Source organism: Salvelinus alpinus, chromosome 18, assembly GCF_045679555.1.
Source record: "Salvelinus alpinus chromosome 18, SLU_Salpinus.1, whole genome shotgun sequence".
NCBI lineage: Eukaryota > Metazoa > Chordata > Actinopteri > Salmoniformes > Salmonidae > Salvelinus > Salvelinus alpinus.
The window spans coordinates 303,616-330,371 of NC_092103.1; the positions used below are offsets into that span (position 1 = coordinate 303,616).

The window sequence follows — 26,756 nt, forward strand, 5'->3', positions numbered from 1 at the left end:
TAGGAGAGAGAACATTGTTTTTAATCAAATTTGAAGTATTTTCTAAGTCTTTCTTGCCCTGCTATGCCTACTGGTATGACTGTTTTTGCGTCACTCGTTTTAACGCAGCATAACTTGTTCACGGGCTCAACGGCAGATGTTTCCACCTTGCGCACGACTTGAACAAGTCCAAGGTTAATATTGGACAGTTAGAAAAGATTACATAACAATTTGGCAGTGAGGGTCTTCATAAATGTACATATGTATACAGTGTATATGCTATTGTTGCATACAGTCATGGCTACTGCTATTCATTGTCTAATGGGCTATAATGACAATACCTTCCATTTCTAAACGCTATGTGTTTTCAATGTTTTTGGGCTACAAATTAACATAATTTTTTAACTTGGCTAGAGTAAATTCAACTTCTTCGTGTAGGTCTATAAACTATTTCCACGACGTGTTATTTTTTATTTTACTGCTTAAGTAGCCCTGTTTCTCCCTTCTTTCAGCAGATGGCGGTAGCGGGTTTTTTCCACCAGCTACTTGATTTACGGGGAGAATCCAACATGTCAGCCTCCATGTCCAGATTATGTTCAGAATTGTAATGAAAAGGTTTCTAGACAAATGGAAGTCCTACAGACACAGATTCGTTCCGTGGATTGCATTGAATCTTCGTAAAAATGAGAGGTAATTCTGAAGTCTCTGAATTAAGTGTACAATGTCAATGGTTTTATGTATGAAAAAATGTATCGAGAAAGGTGCACAATTCAGTGCAATTGTGTTGGCCTATGTTAATATAATGGTAACAATTTAGTTAACTATAGCAATTTAATTCATGTAATTAAAGTACTTGCTGATGGCAAGACCACTCTAGATTTCTGAAATACTCGTAATATTCTATTTATTCCTCTCGCTCTAGTGCTTAAGCGATTAACAGGAAACGAACTTCCTAAATGTGCAGACTGACCCAATTTAGATTGCTTGAGAATGTTAATGATAGCATATATACTTTTTGAACTGCAAAAATATTTAAATGAGCTCCCAATGCATTTCAACTGAATTTAAAAGGGCCAGAAAAACAAAACGTATAGACATATCTCTTTCACCGTTTAAGCTATCAACTCCAAACCAACATTGAAATGTTAAGACTGACCCTACTTAATAGCTTTTTGATTATTATATATCGTTTTTGAACTCTAACCAATTTTGAATGTGTATAACTTAACATGGGTTTGAATGAGAACCATAGTTCTACAGAGGTAGCTATTCAAAATGGTCCTGCTCCTTGGCCAATTAAAGGTGCTATATGCAGAAATCACTCTACCATTTCCTGGTTGCTAAAATGTGAATATTTTGCCTAATTTTAGTTTGTGACAAAATAAGCAAGTACAGAAACTTGTGGAAAGTTGGTTAGGGCATCTTCTTCATGCATGACAAGTCATTTTTCCAACAATTGTTTACAGACAGATTAATTCACTGTATCACAATTCCAGTGGGTCAGAATTTACACGGACTAAGTTGACTGTGCCTTTAAACAGCTTGGAAAATTCCATCATGGCTTTAGAAGCTTCTGATAAATTATGTCAATTAGCCTGAGTCAATTGGAGGTGTACTTGTGGTTGTATTTGAAGGCCTACCTTCAAACTCAGTGCTTCTTTGCTTGACATCATGGGAAAATCAAAAGTAATCAGCCAAGACCTCAGAAAAAAATTGTAGACCTCCACAAGTCTGGTTTATCCTTGGGAGCAATTTCCAAACGCCTGAAGGTACCACGTTCATCTGTACAAACAATAGTACGCAAGTATAAACACTATGGGATCATGCAACCGTCATACCACTCAGGAAGGAGACGCATTCTGTCTCCTAGATATAAACGTACTTTGGTACGAAAAGTGCAAATCAATCCCAGAACAACAGCACCCTGTGAAGATGCTGGAGGAAACGGGTACAGAAGTATCTATATCCACAGTATAACAAGTCCTATATTGACATAACCTGAAAGGCCGCTTAGCAAGAGAGAAGTCACTGCTCTAAAACCGCAATAAAAAAGCCAGACTACGGTTTGCGACTGCACATGGGGACAAAGATCGTTGAAGAAATGTCCTCTGGTCTGTTGCAACAAAAATAGAACTGTTTGGCCATAATGACCATCATTATGTTTGGAAGAAAAAGGGGGAGGCTTGCAAGCCGAAGAACACCATCCCAACCGTGAAGCACGGGGGTGGAAGCATCATGTTGTGGGGTTGCTTTGCTGCAGGAGGGACTGGTGCACTTCACAAAATAGATGAGATCGTGAGATAGGAAAATTATGTGGATATATTGAAGCAACATCTCAAGACATCAGTCAGGATGTTTAAAGCTTTGTCACAAATGGGTCTTCCAAATGGACAATGACCCCAAGCATACTTCCAAAGTTGTGACAAAATGGTATTGGAGTGGCCATCACAACATCCTGACCTCAATCCCATAGAAAATATGTGGGCAGAACTGAAAAAGCATGTGCGAGCAAGGAGGCCTACAAACCTCACTCAGTTACACCAGCTCTGTCAAGAGGAATGGGCCAAAATTCACCCAACTTATTGTGGGAAGCTTGTGGAAAGCTACCTGAAACGTTTGACCCAAGTTAAACCATTTAACGGCAATAATACCAAATACTAATTGAGTGTATGTAAACTTCTGACCCACTGGGAATGTGATGAAAGAAATAAAAGCTGAAATCATTCTCTCTACTATTATTCTGACATTTCACATTCTTAAAATAAAGTGGTGATCCTAACTGACCTAAGACAGGGAATTCTTACTAGGATTTAATGTCAGGAATTGTGAAAAACTGAGTTTAAATGATTTTCGCTGTGGTGTATGTAAACTTCCGACTTCAACTGTATCGTGTAGATAATCATTATACCATCTAAACCGCTGTGAAATATATTTTCAATAAGCAAAAATATTGTATTTTCAGCTGTTTGAAGCTGGTGTACAAAACCAAAAGACTCAAAAACAAAACTTATGAATGGGAAGAATATAAATGGCAGACATAGAACAGATCTAGCGCTTCTTAGACTTGCGTTCAATGACAATAACAGATCTATAGTTCTTTGTGAATTTGGTCAGGTCGCCCAAAAAGTTACATATTGCATTTTTAAGCTATAAGACCATATATATAGATATAATAGAGGACTCTTCTGTGTATCTGTACCATTATGACATCTGTGACTGCATGGGCAATGCCATTGAGGCCATCTCCATTTTGAAGTAGACAATTTTCATCTCTACTAATATGAGTTGGTATACAAACTGAAAGTGTGCTCACTGCCATCTGGAGTGTGTTTCGACAGGTATAAAGCCAAGGTTGGTGAATTACTGCCACCTCCAGTTATAGAATGTTTGCTCAAGAGTGTAATTAATTGGTTGATCCCTCCTGATGACTTGGATGGAATCGTGATCCTTCCTTAATCCATAGGAAGTCCCACCTAGTTGACTGCTTAAAAATGTCCCTGCAAAAACTAGTTTTATCCATCTAGGGTCCTCTATCATTCTCTATGTATAAGACCAACTTACAAATGTTCAAGCTATCCTAACTTTCTGTTTTTTAACACCTTTAACTCTAAAAATATGCATAAAATAACCCACCACCAATAACTCTTGACCGTTCAAGCTAGACAGCAAACCAACATATTCAGGCTATCCAATCAATAAATTTTCCCATCTGCCTACTTTTCCCAACTATAATCAGTCACTACCACTACTACTGCAGTCACTACTTATTTCACAACAATAGATACTTTAAGACAAGCTAACAAGCATATATTTTCTTAATGGAAATGTACTTTTCTAGTTTCATTGTCTTTACTTTGCATAATCTGCTGATTTATGTTGGCTATCCCCTTGATTATTAGAGCTTGCATTCTTGTCCTCAGGCAGGCAGCATCCAGACATTTAGTGGAAGCATATTTTCTTTAGCCTCATAGTAAGTGAAGAGCTGATTTGCAATGGCCTATTCTGTCCTTTTTTTCCCACAGAACTATTCGCCATGTCACAGAGCGCTCAAAAGACCGGCTGGTCTCGGATGAGGTGGTGTCAGAAACACTACTACACCTTTTTAGGGCACTGCTCAGAAATGACGTTGCACACCAGGGAGAGGTGTTACGTCTGCTTCCCGCCTCGACTCAAACCCGCTACCTCAGCCCAGAGACCACTGAGGGACCAGACATAGGTTTTGTTTTTGTTTCTGCCTTTTGTTAGGGAATGTAATCATGGGTGGGAAAGACATAGAAGCACAGCATTCGTTAAACTGGCTCCTAGGCACAGTGTGTGCAGGCTTTTGTTTCAGCCCAGCACTAACGCAGCTTATTCAATGACTTAGGGGCTTGATGGGTTGTCGATTAGTTGAATTAATCGTGTTAGTGTTCCATTTACCAGAGATAAGAATCAGACCTAGGTCAAATGTATACAAAATCATATACTTTTAAATACTTACTGACGTGTTCTTGATCGAAACTGTTCCAGTATACAGAGGAAACTAAATCAAGCACAGCTCAACTATTTGGAGTGATTCCTCACGAAACCTAGACAAATATTGACCATGATTTTGGGAATTTTCATGAAATGTAATCCGTAGAATGGTCCTTTGGAGGAAGGATTGTTGACATACAGTGCATTCTGAAAATGTTCAGACCCCTTGACTTTTGACATATTTTGTTACATTACAGCCTTATTCTAAAAAAGAATTCAATCGTTTTTTCCCCTCATCAACCTACACACAATACCCCATAATGACAAAGCAAAAACAGGTTTTTAGATTTTTTTGTACACTTATTTAAAAAAAACTGATCACATTTACGTAAGTATTCAGACCCTTTACTCAGTACTTTGTTGAAGCACCTCTGGCAGCGATTACAGCCTTGAGTCTTATTGGGTATGACTCTACAAGCTTGGCACACCTGTATTTTGGGAGTTTCTCCCATTCTTCTCTGCAGATCCTCTCAAGCTCTGTCAGATTGGATGGGGAGTGTCGCTGCACAGCTATTTTCAGGTTTATCCAGAGACGTTAGATCGGGTTCAAGTAGATCGGGTTCAAGTTGGCTGTGTGCGTAGGGTCATTGTCCTGTTGGAAGGTGAACCTTTGCCCCAGTCTGAGGTCCTGAGTGCTCTGGTGCTCTGTTTTTCAGCGGCAGAGACTGGGAGACTAGTCAGAATCAAGGGAAAGATGAACGGAGTGAAGTACAGAGAGATATCCTTGATAAAAACCTGCTCCAGAGCGCTCAGGACCTCAGACTGGGGCGAATGTTCACCTTCTAACAGGACAACGACCCTAAGCACACAGACAACACAGCAGTGGCTTCGGGTCAAGTCTCTGAATGTCCTTGAGTGGCCCAGCCAGACTAGAAACTGATGGAAAATCTCTGGAGAAACCTGAAAATAACTGTGCAGCGATGCTCCACATCCAATCTGGCAGAGCTTGAGAGGATCTGCAGAGAAGACTGGGAGACACTCCCCAAATACAGGTGTGCCAGGCTTGTAGCGTCATACCCAAGAAGACATGAGGCTGTAATCGATGCCAAAATGGCTTCAACAAAGTACTGAGAAAAAGGGTCTGAATACTTATGTAAATTTGTTATTTCAGTTTTCTATTTTTAATAAATTAGCAAAAATGTCTAAACCTGTTTTTTGCTTTGTCATTATGGGGTTTTGTGTGTAGATTGAGGGGGGGAAACTATTTAATCAATTTTAGAATAAGACTAACACAATAAAATGGGAAAAATCAAGGTCTGAATACTTCCGAATGCACTGTATGTAAAAGCATAATTGAGAAATAATTTATCAAAGTTTACATATTTATGACATTTTGGCTTTCTCCTTTAAGACTACATAATGTTTCATCGGTAGGTGCTACAAAGCAAACATTGGTGTCATATGAAGCCTTACCGCTTGTTCTGTAGTATTTTGATTCCCCCCCCCCCCCCCCCCAAAATATATCAAAATATAAACATGAATATTGGAAATATACAAATTTAGATTTGGCCATTTGTTTGTATATATTGTAGAACATAATATACTCAACGGGCATATTAGTTCCAGAGTGGCATCTCTGCTAGTTTTAAAGTTATGGCCCATTTTATACAGAGAAATTGGCGTAGTAGGCAATCACAGACCTCCTTTTACTTATGTATTGCACTCCCTGCAAATCACCAGCAGAGGGCGACCCTTTTGAATCCATTTTCACGTTCAATCTGTTAAGGTTTACAAATCGGATAAAAGTAGCAGACATCCCACTCTGGAACTTTGATATGGCCGTGGAGTAAACTATGTTCAATAATATGTAGAAACATTTGCCAAACCAACAATGGTATACAGTATTTTCAATATTCATGTTTATACAGTATTCAAAAATGTATGTATTTCTTTATTGAAATCAAAATACTAGTCATATTACATATCAAGAGCTTCATATGACAATTTTTTTTTGCTTTGAAGAACCTAGAGATTAAACATTAGGGAGTCATATTGGAGTCCTGGGCAAGGCCAAAATGTCACTTTGAATGTATTTTAAGTGTTTGACTCTATACACTGAGTATACCAAACATTAGGAACACCTTCAGAACAGCCTCAATTCATTGGGGCATGGACTCTACAAGGGCCAACATCCCTGTGGAACACTTGACACCATGTTGACCCCAATGCTTCCCACAGTTGTCAAGTTGGCTGGATGTCTTTTGGGTGGTGAACCATTCTTGATAAACACAGGAAACTGTTGAGTGTGAAAAACCCAGCAGCGTTGCAGTTCTTGACACTCAAACCGGTGCGCCTGGAACCTACTACCATACCCCTTTCAAAGGCACTTAACTTTTGTCTTGCCCATTCAACCTGTGATTGGCACACATACACAATGTCTCGATCTATCTCCTTCTCTTCGTCTACACTGATTGAAGTGGATTTAACAAGTGACATCAATAAGGGATCATAGCTTTCACCTGGTCAGTCTGTCATGGAAAGGGCAGGTGTTCCTAATGTTTTGTACACTCAGTCTATATTGATGTTATATATGTAACTATACCATGTTCAGATTTTTAAAACTATTTGTTATTCAAGAACAGTCAAGATAATGATGAGCCAACTCAAGAGCACACATCCTATACATGCAAAAAATAACATAACAATCTGTACTGTTCCCTTCTCAGCCCTATTAATTGTGCATGTCTTCCTTTCTATACCTGTCTTTCAAATATCTGGCTGTGGCCAACCATATGGAACATGTTTTCCTAAAATGCGTGACTAATTATTATAATATGAAACAGGAGAACCAAAAGGAGAGCATAAGCCCATCGAGACGATGTTACTCACGGTTGGGTTCTGTATTGAGAGAAAGCCTAGTTCCTTGCCGTTCGCTGGAACAGGAGTCTTTGTTACCAGGGGCTTTGTGCATAAAGGAACTACAGTGGCCATGTACCCAGGTAATTCTCACCACTGATGATGACGACTGAGGCCGGGATTCAATCTGATCGCGCTTGTCGACAATGCACCATTTTAAAGGTCATTTCCAATTGAGCCCACATATGCTATGTGTTTTTCTCCTATTTCCCCGCACCCTTTCAGGGGTGTAACATTATGATGTTACTATTATTGAGATGGGTTTCAAATACATGATCTGTGTATGTGTGAACCTAGAAGCATACTCAGTCTGTCAGTCTGATACTGTATGAGCGACATAGCGGCTAATTGTAGGGGAGAGTGGGGTAAATTGAGTATAATTTTTTTTTTTTTTACATTCAGCATCACTACATCAAGGGAGATGTATAGCATTCTTTCCAACATATATATATCTACATATATTTCAAGATGTTGTGTATCCTTGGAAATAATCAGAATTCATATTAACGTGACAGTTTTGAAAACAGATTGTCCAAAAAAAAGTGTTCTCTTGGCGCAATTTACCCGGGTATGGGGTAAGTTGAACCACCGGACAGGCTCAGTTAACCCACTTACACATTTCTGTACTGAAAGAAATATTACCACTACCTTTTTAAAGCCATGTCTAGCTTTATTACTCAATCACAATCGCTTTTTTTGTATTTTATTCATTTTAAGCATCTTTTGACACGGGCTTAATGCCTAACAAACACTTTGTACTTTTTATCGCTGGGATATGAACTTCCTTACCACTTATTTTTTCCGTGTGGTTTCTTCCTCCACAGACTCCATGAAATGATGACCTCTTCCTCAATATTTGGTCAAATGATATATTTTGTTTATGGTTTCCTAGAAACAAGGTTGGGTTAACTTACCCCTTTGGCTCAACATACCCCACTCTCCTCTATAGCTAGCAGGCTATGTGTTCGTAGTAGAGGTCTACCGATTATGATTTTTAACGCCGATACCTATTATTGGAGGACCAAAAAAAGCCGATACCGATTTTTTAAATAAAAAAATTGCGTATATATTTGTAATAATGACGTTTACAACAATACTGAATGAACACTTATTTTAACTTAATATAATACATCAATAAAATCAATTTAGTCTCAAATAAATAATGAAACATGTTCGATTTGGTTTAAATAATGCAAAAAGAAAGTGTTGGAGAAGAAAGTAGTAGTGCAATATGTGCCATGTAAAAAAGCTAATGTTTAAGTTCCTTGCTCAGAACATGAGAACATATGAAGGCCGGTGGTTCCTTTTAACATGAGTCAGCAATATTTACAGGTAAGAAATTTTAGGTTGCAGTTATATTATATGACTATTTCTCTATATAATTTCTATTTCCTATACCTGTGACTATTGGATGTTCTTATAGGCACTATAGTATTGCCAGCCTAATCTCGGGAGTTGATAGGCTTGAAGTCATAAACAGCGCAATGCTTGAAGCACAGCGAAGAGCTGCTGGCAAATGCAGGAAAGTGCTGTTTGAATGAATGCTTATGAGCCTGCTGCTGCCTACCACCGCTCAGTCAGACTGCTCTATCAAATCATAGACTTAATTATAATATAATAATACACAAATACGAGCCTTAGGTCAGTAATATGGTCAAATCCGGAAACTATCATTTCGAAAACAAAACGTTTATACTTTGAAATACGGAACTGTTCCATATTTTATCTAACGGGTGGCATCCCTAAGTCTAAATATTGCTGTTACATTGCACAACCTTTAATGTTATGTCATAATTATGTACAATTCTGGCAAATTAATAACGGTCTTTGTTAGGAAGAAATGTTCTTCACACAGTTTGCAACGAGCCAGGCAGCCCAAACTGCTGCATACACCCTGACTCTGCTTGCACAGAACGCAAGAGAAGTGACACAATTTCCCTAGTTAAAATAAATTCATGTTGGCAGGCAATATTAACTAAATATGCAGGTTTAAAATATACTTTTGTATTTATTTTAAGAAGGGCATTGATGGTTATGTACAAATCGGTGCAATGTCAGTCCTTTTTTTCAGAGAATGTCCTTGTTAGATCATCACCCGTTTGGTGAAGTAGTTTGTGATTTGATGATAAATTAACAGGCACCGCATCAATTATATACAACGCAGGACACGCTAGATAAGCTAGTAATATCATCAACCATGTGTAGTTAACTAGTGATTATGTTAAGATTGATTGTTTTTTATCAGATATGTTTAATGCTAGCTAGCAACTTACCTTGGCTCCTTGCTGCACTCACGTAACAGGTAGTCAGCCTGCCATGCAGTCTCCTCGTGGAGTGCAATGTAATCGGCCATGATCGGTGTCCAAAAATGACGATTACCGATTGTTATGAAAACTTAAAATCGGCCCTAATTAATCGGCCATTCCGATTAATCGGTCGACCTAGTTCGTAGATCAACTGAGGTGAATGAAGCTACAGAAGCCAAGGTGATAATGGCTGGTGTCATTTTTGCTTTATTTTAGTTTTTCAATTTCATAGGAATGCAATAAATGAGCTTCAACTTTCAAAAATGTATTGGAATACCATTTGGATCAAGTTCAGCTTTCCCCAACTTAGATCCCGCCCTGTTCATGCTCCCTCACCGATGCTTGCCTCACCTGACGGTCCTCCACCACCTTGCTTGTCTTTCATTGAAAATGTATGGCTTCCGTTGTTTCATCGTCCCCAGTGGAAATCCACTGTTATCATGAATGTGATCTCTACGAATACGGGAATATTGCCTTTTAAAAGCTGCATTGTCGACAGCCTGTGATCGTATTGAATTCCAGTGGAGTGATACTGATGGTTTGTGAGGACTGATGGTTTGTTGACAATTGTAGCATTTTAGCTAAGCCAACCCAGCTACGGACAGAAGTGACATTTACGTAGCAGGTTATGAGAATTAATGTAACAGGTTAGGAAAATGTATGTAGTAACTGGGATTATATGTAGAAGCCAGACAACAGTTTAAATTAAGCATTACAAGTCGATAGATCAATATATCCCCAAGCAACCAGGAGAAAGTGAGTTATCAGTGGTTTGCAGTTGTGCATAAATCTAAGTAAAGCGACAAACTCGAACCCAACAAGCAATGGCTTCCCTTAAAGGAAAAGACAAAGAACAACTTGGAGATGCAAATGAGAGCAACGAACAGCTGAAGGATATCCAGGAAAACATGGCTAAACATTACCACAACAAACTGTTACAATCTGTTAAAAAAGTAGATTTCCTCAAAAGGAAAGTAGAGTCTATCGTGTCATATGTATATACAGGGCTGGCGCGTGGATGAACAAGACAACAAAATTGGCCTTCTGGAAACAAAGGTGCAAACTTTAAAAGTTTAACTGAATTAGCTAGAAAACGGAGACAAAATAATGAGAATATCGTCCCTACTGGAAGATGAGGAAAAAGGGGACCTTTCCAGCTACGTGATCAAGCTGATATCGGAGGAGCTAGGCGTGGATTTATCACCGGAGCATCTGGTGCGATGCCATCGGATCGGCGTGAAGCAGAAGAACGCTAAATACCCTTACGATCAGACATTGACTGGAAGAGAAAGGAATCAAGTCTCAACTCCGAATCCCGGCAGTGGTTGGTGGTGGTTATTTGTGAGAATAGAGAGGGGCTATATCCGGGGGATTGTGATAGAGTGACTGGGATCAGATACTTCTCTCGGAGGACCCACCCTAAGTAGACCCCCCCCCCCCCCCCCACCAGCAACTATACTTTAATGACATTTATTAGGTAATACAAACTAACCACAGTACTTAAGTGGCAGTATTTCTTCAAATGTATGTATCCACATGTTTTTATTTTTGTAATTTTTTTTTGGTACGTTAGGAGAGGAAAAAAGCCCTAAAAAGGCATAGCACCTCTAGTAATTTGCAATATGTTTTTTGTTAAGTCTGCTCAGTCCATATATGCCTTCGGAAAGTATTCAGACCCCTTGACTTTTTACACATTTTGTTACATTACAGCCTTATTCTAAAATAGATTTTTTTAAATTATATTTTTGAGTCTTCTTGGGTATTATGCTATAAGCTTGGCACACCTATATTTGAGGAGTTTCTTCCATTATTCTCTGCAGATCCTCTCAAGCTCTGTCAGGCTGGATGGGGAGTGCACAGCTATTGTTTGCACAGCTATTTTCAGGTCTCTCCAGAGATGTCCGATCAGGTTCAAGTCCAGGCTCTGGCTGGGCAACTCAAGGACATTCAAAGATCTGTCCCGAAGCCACTCCTGTGTTGTCTTGGCTGTGTGCTTAGGGTCGTTGTCCTTTTGTAAGGTGAACCTTCGCCCCAGTCTGAGGTCCTGAGCGCTCTGGAGCAGGTTTTCATCAAGGATCTGTCTGTACTTTGCTCCGTTCATATTTGCCTCAATCCTGACTAGTCTCCCAGTCCCTGCCGCTGAAAAACTTCCCTGCCACCACCATGCTTCACCGTAGGGATGGTGCCAGGTTTCCTCCAGATATGACTTAAAATGGGTCCTCAGATCCTCAAACGGTTCTACAGCGGCACCATCAAGAGCATCCTGACTGGTTGCATCACTGCCTGGTATGGCAACTGCTCAGCCTCCGACCGCAAGGCACTACAGAGGGTAGTGCGAACAGCCCAGTACATCACTGGGGCCAAGCTTCCTGCCATCCAGAACCTCTATACCATGCGGTGTCAGAGGAAGCCCCTAAACATTTCAGACTCCAGCCACCCTAGTCATAGACTGTTCTCTCTACTACCACATGGCAAGCGGTACCGGAGCACCAAGTCTAGGTCCAAGAGGCTTCTAAACAGCTTCTACCCCCAAGCCATAAGACTCCTGAACATCTAGTCAAATGGTTACCCAGACTAACCGCATTGTCCCCCCCCCCCCCCCCCTCTCCACACCACTGCCACTCTCTGTTGTCATCTATGCATTGTCACTTTAATTAACTCTGCCTACATGTACATACTACCTCAACTAACCGGTGCCCCCGCACATTGACACTGTACCGGCACCCCCCTGTATATATTGTTATTTTTTACTGCTGCTCTTTAATTACTTGTTACTTTTATCTCTTATTCTTAACCATCATTTTTGAAACTGCACTGTTGGTTAGCGGCTCGTAAGTAAGCATTTCACTGTATGGTCTACTACACCTGTTGTATTCGGCTCATGTGACTAATAAAATGTGGTTTAATGTGACGCATGGCATTCAGGCCAAAGAGTTCAATCTTGGTTTAATCAGACCAGAGAACCTTGTTTCTCATGGTCTGAGAGTCTTTAGGTGCCTTTTGGCAAACTCCAAGCGCGCTGTCTGAGGAGTGGCTTTTGTCTGGCCACTCTACCATAAAGGCCTGATTGGTGGAGTGCTGCAGAGATGGTTGTCCTTCTGGAAGGTTCTCCCATCTCCACAGAGTGACAGAGCTCTAGAGTTAGAGAGACCATCGGGTTCTTGGTCACCTCCCTGACCAAGGCCCTTCTCCCCCGATTGCTCAGTTTGGCCGGGCGGCCAGCTCTAGGAAGAGTCTTGGTGGTTCCAAACATCTTCCATTTATAAATGATGGAGGCCGCTGTGTTCTTGGGAACCTTCAATGTAGCAGACATTTTTTGGTACCCTTCCCCAGATCTGTGCCTCGACACAATCCTGTCTTGAAGCTCTACGGAGAATTCTTTCGACCTCATGGCTTGGTTTTTGCTCTGACATGCACTGTCAACTGTTGAACCTTTTTATATACATTTAGCAACCGTTAGGAGAATGAACAGAGTGCATCTTCCGGACCCAAAATGTATTAAATACATAAATGAACAAATTACATTTTATAATTACAAATGTAGACAGAGGTCAGAAAAAACAACCCCCAATATAATGTGGGATGCCTTTAAGGCGTACATTAGGGGGATGATGATGATCTCAAGGCTTTTACTTGTGACATAGTTAAATTAACTAAAGAGGAACAATGGGTACATATTTAAGATGTGCATGCTCATCCCCAGAATCGTTTTACGTGTCTATTTTCAAAGTAGTATTAAGCTAAGAACATTAATGACTTCATAGTTTATAACAATGTGGAGGAAAATGATACTTTTACAAGAACCAATATTTCCCTAAAAACACAGCCTTATGGAACAATCCTTGCATAGCTTTTCAGAATTCAGATGTTTTATTATTATTTTATTTCATTATTGGTCCACATGGAAAACTAAATGCATAGAAACCATAAATTACTTGGTAACAGGAAATACATTGATTTCCATTACGGAATTAAAAAGCAATTTTGTCTGACCAATGTAGATGGTTTCAAATATATGCAACTTAAGTTACATTACATTACTAAAAACTTGGAAATCAATCAATCCGCCATCATTAACACAATGGAAAAATCTAATGATTTATTGAAATAGCATGGGCGACCGAGGAAAAACAAATTGGCACAATTTAAGACCAAGTGGCAAGCAATAATGCAGGCACTAGGGATGGGGCTGTGAGCATATGGGTCTGGGCAGATGAGATGTAGTCGTTGTTTGTGTGTGTCTGTAAGTTGTTTGTATCTGGAGTGAAAAAAACCTGGGTTAGGCTTAGCTAAAATGCTAGTTGTCCACAACAGTTATCCCCAACACGACAACTAGATGGAGCTGTACTGATAACCACAACCGTACAAACCATCAGTCCCGACAAACCATCATTTATCATAACACCAACCTAAGAAGAGGGATACGTATTTATACTCATGTATCTCTTTAGTATAAGCAAGAACATAGATTAAAAAGTACCCATTTTAATACATAGCATAGCTATTTTGAAAGTAAGTAAGGAAATGCATATCACTTGGACAAGTGTTGTGATTTACCATTGTGTGAATGAGTGACTAATTTCTGTGTTATCCATGCAGGTACCATCTATCAGGCATATGAGCCCATTCTCTTCCAGTCCATTCGGAACCCTTTTGTATTCAGATGCATAGATCATGTTTTGATTGACGGCAATGACAAAGGCATCTCTAAAATAGTGTACAGGTGAGAAATGTGGCATAGAAAAATGGGTAACACTTTACTTGACACCCAGTGTCATGACACGGTTATAACCATTGCATAATATCATAACAGGTGACATAACCTGTCATATGATCATAACACTGTCATGAACATATATTGCGTTATTTTATGGCTGGTTATGACACCTCCATCAATGTCAAAACCCACGTTTTGTTTCAAATGTTTTTTTTCACTGCCAAGAAAATTCCTTTCATTTGAAAGTTTGTTTCTTTAATCCTTTGTTGTTGTAATTCATTCTCTAGTCATGTTTTTTTCAACATATACATTTTTTTTGTTATTTTAACTTTATGACACTGTCAAGAAGTGTTATGACCATCCTGTGTCACTTTACTTGGTCCAAGAAAATACACTTTATGACACTGTCAAGAAGCATTGTGACCATCATAATCATACATACCCTTATCAGTCAAAAAGAGGGTATCTTGTCCTGCTCCTGAAATCTGCTCCTGCATTCATCCCAGTCGTCAACAGAGCATTGGGGTAGGTGCATGTCTGACATCAATGTGTCCGCAATTACAATGATAATTTAATATGGTCAATAAAATAAAATGTATAACAAACATACTGTTGACATGTAGGATATGGTGTAATGGAATGTTTTGCCTTGTGTGGTAGGTTTTGTGGTTTTTGACACTCTTATGTAGGTGTCATAACGCAATATATGTCACAACAGGTCTAAATATGTCATGAAAGGGTTATGACCATGTTATGTCAACTGGTATGACATGGTTATGACCGTGTTATGATGCTTGGTGTCAAGTAAAGTGTTACTGAAAAATGTCCTAGGCTTGATGACTATCCTACAACAGTTTTTCACATGTAGATGGACAGCATTCATATTTAAAAGTATTAATGTTTTCCAGGTCGTGCAGTGGAAGAGACCGCCTTGGTCCTTTCGGGTTGAGTGACATCACTTGGTTGACAGCCAATACAGAAAACCCGCTAGCAGTGGGTCAATATGTGAACAACTGCTCAAATGGTACCATCACATCTCTGCTCACCCATAGGAGAAATGGGGCTAGCTATAATTAGATAAAATATTTCTATACAGATATGCTTCTATATTCTTATATCATGAAGACTATTTATTTTACATAATTATTGTCTGTCTGCAATGTTGCGAATGCTGTGACCACAGCATATCTAAATATTCCTTTTCCTTTTTTTTGTGTGTGTGGAATTATACTCTTGTCTTTCAGAGAGGGCTGCAAATGTGTGCTATCAGGAGTATGATGTGCCTGAAGCATTTCCTCTAGAACTTCGCCAGTACCTTCCCAATGTGAATTACAGACATGATACGCAAAGGCAAGAATTTAAAGGATGCTTGAAATAATGTTGGTCCCTACTTCCTGCAGTATTTGTTGTTGTTGATTGTGTTACTGTTGACTGCGCCCATTGCAATCTCAAAAGTTCATTTATTAATTCAGCAGCTGTGTGGATTGATTCACTCATAAGTAATTTAGAGCAATTAACAGCAAGTGTAGGCCAGAGCTATGAATATGGATACGGCTCTGGTCTAGGCTACTGGGGTGTTTATTTAATCGTTTTATACCAGGGATACCAAACCTAGTGTTTCTGTTTGTATTCACAGCTATAAATGTATTAATACAAATGTTAATGACTTTCTGTTTTGGCTCCATTTCCAAACAGCAGCTTTTGCTGTTGTTGACTAGTGAGTAGTCTTCTGAGCCAGCCTGTCTTGAACTGGCTTAGTCTCGATGTGGCATGTGGCGACGCTTTCCATTGCCTGTCCAGCATAGCCACACCTTATTACATAGAAGACAACCTAAATGTCCCTTGTCTGTCAAGAAGGTTTAATACAATTGTTTGAACTTAGTCTGCCGATTGTCCGTGGGGTTGGTTATTATTCGGATTGAAATTTGAGACAAAATATCCACAGGAAATTATTATTAAACCAACTTCAAAACGCAGGTCTCTGTGTGGCAATCAAGATTTTTTTTGCTCATCCCCCTAATGCATGTGTACAAGACTGAAGAACATGCATGCAATGCATGCTAACCAAAGTCTTGCTCGTGTTTACATGGTTGTGCTTATGTGCCAGGTTATAGAAATCTCGATGTTGTGGCCTGTGTGTTCCAGCCGCTGACCCACATGTATGCCAGAGTAAGCATGGGTTCGAATCTGACCCACTGCCGTTTGACTCCCCGATCTCCCCTGTTTCTCCAACACTTTACTATCTCTTTAATGAATCAAAACAATTATGCAAGGAGTTGGACTGCCCCACTCCTTAAAAATAACTTTTTGAAGAATGTTATGGCAAAATGTAGATTTCCTCCAAAATAGAAATACCCAAATGTAATTATTTTTCATGAGATGGCCATGAACAATAACTAGTAATGCTGTATATATCTATACAAGTCTAACTCACCTTTCTGGGAAAAGTAGTTGGAAATTCCCAAGGTGTACTCAAGTCTATACAACAAATATTCAGAAAATATAAAACCAATTTTTCCCTATTCAACAAAAGTGGGGGAATAGGGCTTGCAATGACTGAAATGTTTTTTTAAATATAGTAACAAACAAGTTATAAACAACTTTAAGATTTCACCTTTACAACTGTAAAATATATATGATCATATTTAGTGACAGTACAAATTTTCATATAAATGATGAGAGCATTTTCTGCCAAGCCCCTCTGAGTGACGCAAAGACTCCATTTGTATGTCTGCAGTGATTTACGTCCCTCATTGACCAAGAGAAAGTGGTCGTGTTTCAATTCTACAAAATGATTTAGTATTTTTTTCATGTTGAGTTCTAAATCCGGCTGAGAATATCACAGCGAGATGAAAGTACGATTACTGAAATCGCTAGACTTTCCCCTTTTAATATGCCGTCTCTCAGCCTGGGCTCTGTCGCTCAGAGGGAGGGGAGAGCAGACAGGTGGGGTGCTTTCTGGCATTATAAGGCACTGAACCCTGCGACATTCATTGTACACAAATGAGCGCATTGTACACACAGTCGGCAGAACCGCTTCAATTCCCTTAAATAGAGGACAACATCTAAGCGGTTAAAAAATTATAATAATCTCAACGTCCAATAAATAATACTTGGATATTTTGTCTCAAATTTCAAACCATTAACAATCAACACCACAGACAATCGGCAGAGTAAATTCAAATGTGATTTGGGACGTTTTAAATGTTCTTATATGTAATAATGCGTGGCTACACTGGACAGGCAATGGAAAGCATCGTTATGGAGTCAAATCCGGGTCAAAAGTTGAAGGGGTGCGAGAACCTCATTGCGTGTGCAAACAGAAGAAATGTGGTCGAGCGAGCAGAGGACGGGTCCCGCGAGTCCACAGGCCAGCCGAGAGCACAAATTAAACTTGAGAGCTTGCAAGTGTGACTTTGAGCGAGCAGGACATCATAGCCACAGATTAAAAATGTCCTAAACAATAAATATAGAACTGTAATCAAAGAAATGTGATTCAAATGTGTAACAAATACATTTTAAATCATTCAATTGTCCACCAGCAATAGTCACTTGTCATGGTCAAGTTTTCGCTCTCAATTTCTCAAGTTGCTCGCTTTTAAGTCTTGGCACATTGGGTTTGGTTCTATATTGTGGCGCCCTGCCCTATAGTGGGCTTTGCTCCTAGTGGTTTACCCCACTGCCTAGGCAGCCAATAGCCTGACAAAATAATTATGCATGTGCTCCAGCCAATTGGAGTACAGCTCTCCCTTTATATAGGAGCGCGCCCCTACAGTCTTCCTATTTTCTTCAGTGAGACTGAAGATTAGTCTGAAGACTTGCATGGCAAGATAAGTCTCAAGATGATCCTGCCGCCGTTGATCCAGGGGGGTTATGCCATTCAATTTCGCTGCCCCTCCACCCTTTACAGGGGTCGTGTAAATGGTGATGGCGTCACCCGAGAAGGTTACAGCTCTGAACAAGGAAATTGCAGAGCTTCTGGTGAAGGAAGCGCTAACAGTAGTTCCCCCAGAGCAGAGAAACAGCGGGCTTTACTCTTACCTATTTTCTCATGCCAAAGATGAGGCAGATTCTGGATATGCGGGTTTTAAAGAAGTCCGTACCCAAACGACCTTTCCGCGTGCTCACAACGAGGCACCTTCTGGAGTGTATCCATCAGGGTGACTTTTTCCATGTTCCGGGGCTTCCGGAACAGGAAGTTTCTGTGCTTTGCTTTCCAAGGAGTGGCGTACGAGTACATGAGTGCCTTTTGGGTTCGCCCAAGCTCCTCGCACCTTTTCCAAATGTGTGGAGGCGGCAATAAAGCCGCTGCGTCGACAGTGTTCCTGCATAATTGTACGATCTGCTGGTTCTCACCCCGTCAGCAGAGCTGGCGATCGCACACACGACCCGACGGGTGACTCATCTCACCCGTCTGGGTCTTGCAGTGAATTGGGAAAAGAGCGCACCTTAGTGCTAGACGCGTTGTGTGAACCACCGTTTGAGCCTTTGGCCCAGATCTCTCTGAGAATGTTGTCTTCGAAGACGGCATCATTACTTGCCCAAGCGTGTCAGCGATCTATGCGCTCTGTCAACGCGACCTGAATGTCTCGCCATCAATGGTGATCTGAGCAGGGCGGTGTTGTTTCCTAATCCGGTGGTCATGCCTGAGATTATTAAGAGCTCTTACATATCGCGGACCCTAGAGCTATAGGCCTTTTTTCCTCCTCATGCTGGAGAGAGAGGAACATCTCCATCTGTGTCCTGTCCCCACCTTATGTGAAGGGCACAGCAATGGTTAGGTGTTTGTGTGCTATGGTGCTGGAGCGCTTGGTCGACCACTCTCAAAACAGCGGTTGTCTCATTGGCTCTGTGATGTCATTGCCTTGGCCTATGAGACTAAGGGGCACCCAGTGCCTTAGGACATTAGGGCTCACTCTACACGTCGAGGTGCGATGACTTCTGCCCAAAATGTTTAGGGGTGCAGGGGTCGAGGATATCTGCACTGCAGCATCGTGGTTGACACCTTCCCCTTTTATACATTTCTACCTGTTAGATAAGTCATCGGGCTGTTTCGTACAGTCTACTTTCGTACACTTTAGCTGCCTAGAGGACTTAAGCTGAAGGGGGCGAGGTGGTGGGTTGTTTTGGGCAGCCCCCCCACTGGACATGCATTACTTGATCTTTGGGATTTTTGGCTGGGTTTCTGTATATGCACTTTGTGACCTCTGCTGATGTAAAAAGGGCTTTATAAATACATGTGATTGATTGGCTGTCTTACATCCCTCATTCTCAACTCTGGACCTCGAAGCCAGTTCCACTGCTTTTTTTTTTTATTCAATTTTTCCCCACTAACCAGGAACTGATTTATACCTGGGACACCAGGTAGATGCAATTTATTATCCGGTAGAACAGAAAACCAGCAGGCTCAGGACTTCGTAGTGTAAAAGCTGAATACCCCATGTCTACATGTTTAGTTCAATACATGATTCTCTTGCCCACCAGTCTTTTTATATTTTTATTTATTAAGGATCCCCATTAGCTGCTGCTAAGGCAGCAGCTACTCTTCCTGGGGTCCAGCAACATTAAGGCAGTTATACAATTAGAAATATTACATTTCATAACACTTTTCACAACACATTAAGTGTGTGCCCTCAGGCCACTACTCTACCAAATATCTACAATACAAAATCCATGTGTACGTGTGTAGAGTGCATGTGTATGCGTGTGAGTATCTGTGCCTGTCTCCGCTGTTCCATAGGTGTGTATTATTATATATTTTTTAATAATAATATGATTCTACTGCTTGCATCAGTTACCTGATATGTAATAGAGTTCCATGTAGTCATGGCTCTATGTAGCACTGTACACCGTCCATAGTCTGTTCTGGACTTGTGGATTGTGAAGAGACCTCTGGTGGAATGTCTTGTGGGGTATGCATGGGTGTCCGAGCTGTGTGCTCATAGTTTATATAGACAGCTTGGTGCATTCAGCATGTCAATACTTCTTAGAAAAACAAGTAGTGATGAAGTCAATATCTCCTCTACTTTGAGCCCTGAGAGATTAACATGCATTGTATTCATGTTAGCTCTCAATGTGCATTTAAGGGCCAGCCGTCCTGCCCTGTTCTGAGCAAATTTGTGGCACCTGACCACACGACTGGACAGCAGTTCATAGGGTTGTTAAGGCAAAGCAGCACTTTATTATGGACAGACTTCTCCCCATCTTAGCTACTGTTGCATCAACATGTTTTGACCATGACAGTTTACAATCCAGGGTTACTCCAAGCAGTTTAGTCATCTCCACTTTCTCAATTTCCACATGATTTATTACAAGATTTAGTTGAGGTTTAGGGTTTAGTGAATGTTTTGTCCCAAATACAATGCTTTTAGTTTTTGAAATATTTAGGACCAACTTATTTCTTGCCACCCATTCTAAAACTGACTGCCGCTCTAAGTGTTGCAGTAATTTCACTCGCTGTAGTAGCTTTACTCAAAGCCAGTGGCGTGTCATTAGTAAAGTTTTTAAAAAGTAAGGGGCCTAGACAGCTGCCCTGGGGAATTCCTGATTATACCTGGATTATGTTGGAGAGGCTTCCATTAAAGAACACCCTCTGTGGTCTGTTAGACATATTGCCTGGTATGGCAACTGCTCTGCCTCCGACCGCAAAGCACTACTGAGGGTACTGCGTACGGCCCAGTACATCACCGGGGCCGAACTTCCTGCCATCCAGGACCTCTATACCAGGCAGTGTCAGAGGAAGGCCCTAAAAATTGTCAAAGACTCCAGCCATTCTAGTCATAGACTGTTTTCTCTGCTACCGCACAGCAAGCGGTACCGGAGCGCCAAGTCTAGGTCCAAGAGGCTTCTAAACAGCTTCTACCCCCAAGCCATAAGACTCCTGAACATCTAATCAAATGGCTATCCCAGACTATTTGCACCCCCCCCCCCCCTTTTACGCAGCTGCTACTCTCTGTTATGTATGCATAGTCACTTTAATAACTCTACCTACATGTACATATTACCTCGACTAACTGGTGCCCCCACACGTTGAATCTGTACCGGCACCCCTGCTGCTCTTCAATTATTTGTTACTTTTATTTTGTACTTTTTTTTTTGTATTTTTCACAACTGCTTTCTTGGTTAAGGGCTTGTAAGCATTGCACTGTAGGGCATACACCGGTTGTTTTTGGCGCATGTGACAAATACAATTTTGTTTTATTTGACATGTAACTTTTTATCCACAACATAGCAGTGGGTGAAAAGCCATAACACATCCATTTTTACAGCAGCAGACTATGATAAATAATGTCAAAGGCCGCACTAAAGTCTAACAAAACAGCTCCCACAATCTTTTTATGACAAATTTCTCTTAGCCAATCATCAGTCATTTGCGTAAGGGCCGTGCATGTTGATTGTCTTTCCCTATAAGCGTACTGAAAGTCTTGCCAATTTGTTTACTGTAAAATAGCATTGTATCTGGTCAAACATAATTTTTTCCAAACGTTTACTAAGGATTGGTAACAGGTTGATTGGTTGGCTATTTGAGCCAGTAAAGAGGGATTTACCATTCTTGGGTAGCAGATTGACTTTTGCTTCCCTCCAGGCCTGAGAACACCCACTTTTTTTTTGTAGGCTTAGATTGAAGATATAGCAAATAGGAGTGGCAATATCGTCCGCTATTATCCTCAGTTATTCACACTCACTTTTCAGAATTCTAAATTACAATGCTTGTCTTTCATAATTTGGTCAGTTATACTTGGATGTGTAGTGTCGGCGTTTGTTGCTGGCATGTCATGCCTAAGTTCGCTAATCTTGCCGATGGGGGGGGAAAAAAATCATTAAAGAAGTAGGCAATATCACTGGGTTTGTGATGAATGAGCCATCTGATTCAATGAATGATGGAGCTGAGTTTGCCTTTTTGCCCAAAATTTAATTTAAGGTGCTCCAAAACGTGTTCTTTATACAATTTATTTGTTTCATAGTATAGTTTCTTCTCTTTGTTCAGTTTAGTCACATGATTTCTCAATTTGCAGTACGTTTGCCAATTGGTTGTGCAGCCAGACTTATTTGCCATTCATTTTACCTCATCCCTCTCAACCATACTATTTTTCAATTCCTCATCAATCCGTGGGGATTTACGTTTTTACAGTAATTTACTTAATGGGTTTATGCCTATTAGTGACTGGAATAGGCAATTTCATAAATGTGTCTGGTTGCTCCTCATTACACACTACAGACCAGCAAATATTCCTTATATCATCACAAAACTAATTGTATGACCTCATATACACTATATTAGGCCCAGCCTTTGGTACTTTGGTTTTCCTAGATATGGCTACTATATTGTGATCATGACATCCAATGGATTTGTAAAGCAAATTTAAAGCTGTAAATCTGATAGTACAGGGTGAGAAAAACACAGTGGAATTCCTTCTAGGGCACACCGCCTCAGTGCTAACAGTATAACTCTGGTTCATAGGCACATGATTGCTGTATACAATAGTTGTAGGCTCGACAGAGGCATTCAGGGGAGTTAGAGGGACATAAATGAGATGACTTACATTGTGACTGCCAACACCCCTGGGATAATGTAAATCTGCTGCAGCATTACGACAAGTCGGCTACACAATGGTAGGGATTATCTGAGTTGGGTCTGGGTCGTTGATAAATCATTGTCTCAATGCAGCCTTGAAATTCGTGGACAGAGTTCAGGAGCCAAGATGACGCTGTCAGCACCCAGCAGCTGTCGTAGAACAGTTGGAAGCTGTCTTGTAACGTCCTGTACTCGTGCTCCAGGGTAGCACAGGGTTTTTGCCCCAGGAACCAAGATGTTTCTTACCATAGAGCTGCCGATGACGACAGCTGGTGCAACGGCTGATGAGGTCCGGCCGTTCTTTCGCCTCGAGTGATTTCGCAAACCCCTCAAGGACCAAAGGGTGGTGGGGCCCGATGGACCTGAGCCAGCTGTAGTATCCATTGTGGATGATGAATGGGCCAGACTCTTAGTCTCACTGTCCCATGAGGGGGGAAAGCTCTGAGGATCTGAACCCGAGGTAGAAGCTACTGGAGAGAGAAACAGAACAGAGGACTAAGGCGCAGGTACCTCCAAATCCAATCTCGATTTGGAAGCCCCCGGTGAACAAGGCGCCGGAACCTCCTGGATCCAGGGTGGCAAAGCCAAGAAGGCCCCCTTTGCCAGAGTTTTCTGTTTTCGACTTCCATGGTGAGCGACATATCTCCATGGCTGGGAGGTAGGATTGAGGACAGGAACGTCCACTAAGTCACCAGGAGCATCCTCCTAAATCCATTCTCCAGGGAAGGCAGAGACTCCTCCGGGGAGGGATTCCTGCGGAGTACCGGCCAGTCGGCTGTGGAGAGCCGACACTTTGACTAGGTGCGGCGAGTTGAGTTAGGTCACAGTAGTTGTTAGTCTATTGGACTACATTCTAGTACTTGGTGGCAGCCACAGCTGGGCCTTACCTTTTTTCACAAGGGAATTGTTGGCACTGACAAGGAGTACAGCCATCTAGCTCTATGATATAGAACTGGAATTACATACCCAGTAACTATCGATTTCAGGCTGATGGGGGGGCGGGCTTAAAGGCGGGTGAGTGTCTAGAAACCTTAGATTGTCCGTCATTCCAGTGAGTGGCCAAACTAACAAATTCCTGCCCTTGGCCAATCCAGTGTTGTGATTGGCTTATTTGGCCTGCAACCCATTGTGTGATTGGTTGAGCCTTCAAACCGATTCTGTTTAGCTCAGACTAAGGTTTAGCTAGGTAGCCTGCTTGAGCAGTAACCTCCCAAATTAATTGGGAAATAAATTCAAATAGGTATACTATACCTTGAGTTGAGTGGAATCTACGTTAGCTAATTACTTCTTAGCCAGCGACATTCGTCTGTAAAACGAAAAGCAGACAGGCAGCTCTAGCAAACACCATAAAATGAGTCCACTAATTGAAGGCAGGATCCAATATTTAGCGTATTAAGCCCAAGGACACAGCGCAAATGGGGATTTTGAATTATATGAAGACAAAGGGGAGAACCTGCTGCAGTTCATACAGTACTTAAACAGTCCAAAATAATAGAAACTGATATATGATAAACCAGCTAAACATGTCAGAATCTGCTTTATTTGCCCAGTACGTTTGCATGTACAGGAATTTGACTCTGTGAAATGGTACTGTCACAATAAACAGACAAAATATATAGATGCAGAATTTCCACCCTGCATGTTTCTTTGCCCTGGAGTCGTGCAGGACCTTGGAGTGCAGGTGTTAGCCAATGACCATCTCAGCAGACCGGACAATCCGTTGCAGTGATTCAGGAGGTGAGGATGGACTCTGATGGTTGTTTAGAACTGAATCAGCACACACAGCATTCATGCAGCAATTCAGTTCTGCTCACTCAGTCACACTTGCAAGCTCTGTAATTTAATTTGCATTCACCACGCTGGCAATTGGGACTTGTCCTCTTCTCGCTCGACCACTTTTCTTCTTTCTCGACTCGTATTTGCTCACGCAATGTTTAATCTTGTTCTTGTTCGCACGGTTTATCTCGCGCCCGATCGACGTTTGAATCGGCTGTGACTTTACATAGCCACATCTGGACTAGGACTAGCACTGGCTCAGTTTGCGTTGGCCAAAGCAAGTTAACTAGTGACAACAGCTTCTCTCTTCTCCTCCAGGCCTTTGCGATGTGTGGTCCTTGTAGCGTTAAGAGACATCCACCCAGGGGAGGAACTCTTTTCGAACTACTTCACCATCGTGCATTAGGTCACATTTTTAAAACCGGTACTACCCGAACTTGTTCAAGAAGAAACACTTGGCTACAGTGTGCCTTAGTGCACACAACCCAGGTCTTAAGATTTTTGAACACGTAAGATTATTATGAAAAGTACTTATTCAACTAGTCAAGTGAAAGCCTCTCTGAAGAACTGTGGGCCAGATGATTCTGTGTAGCCTATGAGGGAAGGACAATGAAAGAGACTGAAGGAAAAATGGAGAACATGAAACTGAGAAGACCATATTCATAAGAACATTTTCCTTTATTTCTGCATCTATACACACGTTTTGTCTGGAACAAAATATAAAATATTCAACAAAAGAGTATGTACAGTTTTATGAACAATAAACTTTTACTTTTGAATGATGAGATTAAATCCTGTCTTGTCTACTTTACACTATAGTCTTAACCCCGATTGAACGGTCAACCTTCACAACTTCACTGTGGAAAGTCAAATACACTATATTTACAAAAGTATGTGGACAAATTAGTGGATTCAGCTATTTCAGCCACACCTGTTGCTGAAAGGTGTATAAAATCGAGCACACAGCCAATGCACTCTCCATAGACAAACATTGGCAGTAGAATGGCCTTACTGAAGAGCTTAGTGACTTTCAACGTGGCACTGTCATAGGATGCTACCTTTCCAACAAGGCAGTGCGTAAAATTTCTGCCCTACTAGATCTGCCCCGGTCAACTGTAAGTGCTGTTATTATGAAGTGGAAACGTCTAGGAGCAATAACTGCTCAGCAGCGAAGTAGTAGGTCACGCAAGCTCACGGAACTGCACTGCTGAAGCGCATAAAAAAATCGTCTGTCCTCGGTTGCAACACTCCCTACCGAGTTCTGGAAGCAACGTCAGCACAATAACTGTTAGTTGGGAGCTTCATGAAATTGGTTTTCATGGCCGAGCAGCCGCTGACAAGCCTAAGATCACCATGCGCAATGCCAAGTGTCGGCTGGAGTGGTGTAAAGCTTGCCGCCATTGGACTCAGGAGCAGTGGAAACGCATTCTCCGACGGATGAATCTGGGTTTGGCGGAGAACGCTACCTTACACAATGCATAGTGCCAACTGTAAAGTTTGGTAGCAAGTCCCCGCAGCAATGTTCTAACATCTAGTGGAAAGCCTTCCCAGAAGAGTGGAGGCTGTTATAGCAGCAAAGGGACCAACTCCATATTAATACCCATGACTTTGGAATGAGATGTTCGACAAGCAGGTGTCCACATACTTTTGGTCATGTAGTGTATTGCAAAGGACTCATATTTTTCTGTACAGACAGAGGGAGAGGTCAAATATACACATTGAAGAAAAATGGTTACCACTAAATACTCTTTTCAACCTTTTACTTTAAATACAACCCTACATTTTGTTTTTCTAAAGCTCTTTAAAAAAAAAAAGGGGGAAAAGTGTTTGCTCCTCAGAGTAGGGAGAAAATAACTGCACAACCTGTTACCCAATTGAGCATGTTTTTGTATGTCAAAATCAATGGTATAGATGCACTGAGTATAGAAAACATTAAGGACACCTGCTCTTTCCATGACAGACTGACCAGGTGAAAGCTATGATCCTTTGCAAGCATTTCACTGTAAGGTGTATTCAGCGCATGTGACAAATA

The 26,756-nt window shown here is 41.1% G+C and overlaps 1 protein-coding gene across 3 annotated transcripts; it reads left to right on the forward strand.

Annotated features, from left to right (window-relative positions):
- The first annotated feature begins 489 nt into the window (after nt 1-489).
- On the forward strand, nt 490-25,516 carry setd9 (SET domain containing 9). 3 transcript variants are annotated; one of them, XM_071349579.1, is made up of 7 exons: nt 490-669; nt 4,002-4,195; nt 7,278-7,433; nt 14,256-14,379; nt 15,282-15,397; nt 15,618-15,723; nt 25,043-25,516. In XM_071349579.1, exons 1-7 carry the CDS (start codon nt 572-574, stop codon nt 25,128-25,130), a joined length of 882 nt encoding a protein of 293 aa, XP_071205680.1. In that variant the 5' UTR covers nt 490-571; the 3' UTR covers nt 25,131-25,516. The 3 variants fall into 3 exon arrangements, with proteins under 3 accessions (XP_071205680.1, XP_071205682.1, XP_071205681.1); XM_071349580.1 differs by lacking the exon at nt 7,278-7,433 and having other exon boundaries at nt 499-669; XM_071349581.1 differs by lacking the exons at nt 4,002-4,195; nt 7,278-7,433 and having other exon boundaries at nt 491-669.
- The last annotated feature ends 1,240 nt before the right edge of the window (nt 25,517-26,756 follow it).

Bases quoted from the DNA above. Each gene is read 5' to 3' on its own strand.
- setd9 (XM_071349579.1), top strand. From the start codon at position 572: ATGTTCAGAATTGTAATGAAAAGGTTTCTAGACAAATGGAAGTCCTAC. The intron at 4,196-7,277 runs GTTTTGTTTTTG...AATATGAAACAG, and splicing joins CACTGAGGGACCAGACATAG to GAGAACCAAAAGGAGAGCAT. The intron at 15,724-25,042 runs GCAAGAATTTAA...CTTCTCCTCCAG, and splicing joins TACAGACATGATACGCAAAG to GCCTTTGCGATGTGTGGTCC.